General features: G+C 51.5%; 1 protein-coding gene across 1 annotated transcript in view; it reads left to right on the top strand.

Annotated features, from left to right (window-relative positions):
• Positions 1-4785, top strand: part of KANK2 (KN motif and ankyrin repeat domains 2) — a 30317-nt gene that overhangs the window by 2659 nt on the left and 22873 nt on the right. The window contains 1 exon segment of the mRNA XM_027765556.1: positions 1-207. This exon segment is cut by the window's left edge and continues 90 nt beyond it. Within this exon segment, the coding sequence (XP_027621357.1) occupies positions 1-207 (207 nt within the window).

A 4785-nucleotide genomic window follows, 5' to 3' on the forward strand; every position in this document is an offset into this window, starting at 1 on the left:
GGGCGCCTGCACAGCGAGCCCAGAGCTTGGAGCCGTATGGGGCGGGGCTACGGGCCCTGGCCACGCCCACCGGGGCGGAGAGCCCCGCCCTGTTCTGCAGCCATGAGGTGGTGGAGACGATGTGTCCCGTGCCCGCCACGTCCACCAGCAACGTCCACGTGGTGAAGAAGATCAGTATCACCCAGCGGAGCAGCGACGGGGCGACGGGTGAGTGACAGCAGCTGGCCTGGAGGTTGGGGGTCTGTGTTGGTTTCCACCGCTCAGCCTGGACCCCCCGAATGCCAGCTGTCAGCACCTCTGTCTCTTCCTCTGCAAAACCCAGACAGTTCACACCACCAGCCTTGGGGCTCCAGGGCTGATGGATGTTCAGGGCGTGGCTGTGTCTAGCGTGCTAGAAAGCTCTAGAAAACAGGGCTGGCTGGCTCACTGGTAGTGATGCGCTTCTAAGGCAAGGCCAGATCCCACAGGATGATCACGGTTCGAATCCCCATTCCAGTTGGCCTAAGGAACATCCAGGCAAATGACACATGTACCCAGTGTCACATGGGCTGGAGGCTGGACAAAGGGGCTTGTGTCATGACCAGACCCAGTCGAGGAACCCCTTTTCTTTCTGTCACACATATGTACATGCACACACTCTATCGTGAATAAAGGGGAAAAAAAAACCTTTAAACAATTTGGAGGAAGTTCCCCGAGGTGGTTGGTTTGCTGGGTGAAAACTCTCCTTATTTATTCCGTAAACACGTTGGCAGGGGCTGATCTCAGATCAGTTTAAGTATTAAGAGGAAATGTGTTGTTTATGTAACCTGGGGACAGCTTCAGGCATGGCTGGATCTAGGTGCTCAAATGTCACCAGAAATCTCTAACTCACTGACTTTGTTTCTGTCCACTCTGGGGACTATGAGTGGGCAAAGAAAGGTGACTATCACTGCAGGCATCTGTCCTAAACACCTCAGTGGAGAGGGAGGACCTTAGTCCAGATAACACCAGTAGGGGCCAGTGGGTGGTGTGGTGGTTAAGGACGCTGGACTCCCACATGGCTGACCACGGTTTGAGTCCCAGACCTGGGAGCTTGCTTTCTTTTTTTGGAGAGCTTTTTGCAATAGGGCGCGTGTACTTGCCAAAAAGACAGAGACAGACAGAAAGCGAGAAATCACCCCTGGGGGGATGGCCACGCCGCAATCCCTTCTCCTCCATTCTCCTCTTGGGATCTTGGGCATGCACGCAAATGCGCCCAGCGTGAATTTTTTTAAAGAAGTTTTTGCTATAGGACACATGCACTCGCCAAACAGAGAGAGACAGAGAGACAGAAAGTCAGAAATCACCCCCCATGGGGGATGGTCACGCCGCAATCCCTTCTCCTCCATTCTCCTCTTGGGATCTTGGGCACGCACGCACATGCGCACGGTGTGAGTTTTAAGCCACCGAGTCTGGGACATGAACCACAGTCGACTAAATGGGAGCCCAGAGACATAGCCATTGCACCAACTGCTGGTACCCTCGCGCCCTGTGTGAGTTTAAGCCACCGGGTCCGGGACTCAAACCGCGGTTGACTACATAGTAGCCCAGTGACATAGCCATTACACCAACTGCTGGTCCCCTGGTAGCTTGCTTTCTCACTTTCTCTCTCACTCTGTCCCTCTCTGGTCAAATTAAAATAAATAAAGTTAAATAAAATCATTCTTTTCCTTTTTCATTTTTTAAAAACCACCAGTCAAAATCTCAGGTTCACGGTGCCAGTGGGTGGCGTGGTGGTTAAGGCGCTGGACACTCCCACATGGCTGACCATGGTTCAAGTCCCAGACCCTGGTGGCTTGCTTTCTCACTTTCCCTCTCTCTCCCTCTCTCTCTCTCTCTCTCTCTCTCTCTCTCTCTCTCTCTCTCTCTCTCTCTCTCTCTCTCTCTCTCTCTCTCTCTGTGTGTGTGTGTGTGTGTGTGTGTCTGGTCACATTAAAATAAATGGATGAATAAATAAAATGAAAATCTTTAAAAAATAATCTCAAGTTCACATCCTCATTGGCTGGCTTGGGTCACATGCCCATGGCTGAGCCAATCACTGGCCAGCCCTGGTTCCTGAGGGTAGGGGAGCCTCACCCCAAGACTGTGGGCTTTGGCGGAGGAAGAAGGTGCTCCCTGAAGGAAGTGCTGAGTCCTCATGCCAGGAAAAAGGATGCTGGGTGTACAAAATGTCAGCTGTCCTGCCACCGCCGCCCCGAGGCCCTTGGGAGAAGCTGCTGGAATGAGTCATAATAATAATGACAGCTGTTCTCTGCAGGGCACTGGCCAAGGAGCTGGGCTAAGTGTCTCACCCCAGGAGGGGCCAGAGAGGGTGGGCAATATGGCCGGACCCGCCTTCCCATTCCACCAATCTTGCTGTGTGATTCTGGGTGAGCAGGGCCATCTCTCTGGGTCTCAACTCCTTCTTTGTATTTTTTGTTTTTAAAGAATTATTTTATTTTATTTTTTAAGTTTTTATTTTTTTGGAGAGGTTGTTGCTATAGGGTGCATGTGCTCACCAGAAAGACAGAGAGAGAGACAGAGAGAGAGAAAGCAAGAAATCACTCCTCGGGGGGATGACCACACCGCAATCCCTTCTCCTCCATTCTCCTCTCTGGATCTTGGGCATTCACGCACACGCGCCCAGCGTGAATTTTAAGCCACCGGGTCTGGGACGTGAACTGCGGTCGACTACATGGGAGTCCAGCGACACAGCCATTACGCTATTACACCATCTGCTGGTCCCTCATTCATATATTTTAATTTGAACAGAGAGAGAAGGAAAGTGAGAAAACAAACCACCAGGTCCAGGTCTCAAACCATGGTTGGCCACATGGGAGTGTCCAGTGTCTTAACCAGTACTCCCCCTGCTGGTTCCCCCCTTCTTTGTATTTTTTAAGATTTTTTTTTTCTAGTTTGCTATAGGGTGTGTGCCCTCACCAGAGAGAAGGGGAGAGAGAGAGAGAAAGTACCCCCCAGGGGGATGGGCACGCTGCAGTCCCTTCTCCTCCATTCTCCTCTCGGGATTTGTACATGCGCTTAGCGTGATTTTCAAGTCCCCACTTCCAGGACTTGAACTGCTCATTCAACTATGTGGGATCCAGCTGCCTTAACCTCTATGCCACTAACTGGCTAAGGTCTCAGCTTCTTTTTTTTATTTTAAAGAATTACTTTTTTTTAAATTTTATTCATTGTCATTATATATATATATATATGTGTGTGTGTGTATGTGTGTGTGTGTATATATATATATATTTTTAAGCTGAACAGAGAGAGAGTGAGAAAGCAAGCTGCCAGACCCGGGACTAGAACTGCTGTCAGCTATGTGGGAGTCCAGCGCCCTTAACCACAACGCCGCCTGCCAGCCCCTCAACTTCTTTATCTCTAAAGTAACATAATGGTCTACACTTGCGCTAACACAGCGAGTACTCCGTCAGCTGCGTCTGCTGATAATTTTCTTTCCCTTCTCTTTATTTTTTTTAACGTTTTTGCCGTAGGGCGTGTGTGCACGTTGGAGAGAGCGCGAGCAGCAGAGCGAGTGAGAGGGAAAGTGAGAAATCATCCCGCAGGGGGTCGGCCTCACTGCAGTCCTCCGGCCTCCTCGTGGGATCTTGGGCATCCTCGCACCTGTACTTGGCGTGATTGCCAAGCCACTGAGTTGGGGACTCAAACCACGGTCGGCCACGTGGGAGGCCAGCGCCTTAATCACACCACCTGCTGACCCCCTTTCTTTCTCTCTTTCTCTCTCTTTTTCTCTCTCTCTCTTTCTCTCTCTCTCTCAAACACTAGAGCGTGCATGTGTTGGCCAGAGAGAGAGAAAAAGAGGGAGAGGGGGACCCCCCCACACACCACAGGGGCACGCCACAATCTCTCTCCATCTCTCCCTTTCTGGAATTTTGGGTACACACGCACACACACGCCCTAGCGTGGTTCTCAAGTCACCAAGTTCGGGGCTTAAACTACACAGTCAGCCACGTGGGATCCCTAACCACCAGGTCACAGAACCCGTCTTCTGCTGATCATTGCTTTTTTGTTGTTGTTAAATTTTTTCAAACTCTACTTATTTATTCATTTATTTATTTTCATTTGGCCAGAGAGAGGGAGAGAGAAAGTAAGCCGCCAGGTCTGGGACTTGAACCGTGGTGGGTCCTGCGGGAATCCAACGCCCTTAACAGCCACACCAACTGCCCGCCCCAGTCTGCTGATCCTTTTCAAGTCAACCCGGTGTCTAGCTGGGAAAATTGAGGCTCAGAGAGAGAATTCACTTGCCCTGAATCACAGAGCCAGGAAGCTGTGTAGACAGGCTGAACCCAGGTCAGCTTGAACTCACAGCAAGACTTGAAAGCCAGAAGGTCGGAGCCTTGCGGAGGGAGCGGGATGGAGGGCACAGCTGGAGGGCGGAGGCTCCGCTGTGGTTTTTGTGCTTGCCTGTGTTGTTCCTGGCCAGCTCTGGACGTCGCCCTCTGTTCTCCATCCATCCCAAACACCCAGCCCTGCGCTGCTGGCGCCCGGCCAGAAGCCCCACCCGGCCCAGCCTCAAACTCTCTGAGAGCCTCCATTCCACACATACCTCCCAGGGCAGCCTGAAGCCTCCTGCCTGCAGGACGGACAGACAGAACAATGACCTTCTTTCTCTTTTTGTTGTTTAATTCCATTTAATTAATTTATTTATTTATTTTGACAGACAGAAAGCCAGAAATGACCCCCCAGGGGGGATGGCCACGCCGCAATCCCTTCTCCTCCATTCTCCTCTCGGGATCTTGGGCACGCACGCACACGCGCCAGGCG

This window comes from Tupaia chinensis, unplaced genomic scaffold (assembly GCF_000334495.1).
Source record: "Tupaia chinensis unplaced genomic scaffold, TupChi_1.0 Scaffold138665_1, whole genome shotgun sequence".
NCBI lineage: Eukaryota > Metazoa > Chordata > Mammalia > Scandentia > Tupaiidae > Tupaia > Tupaia belangeri.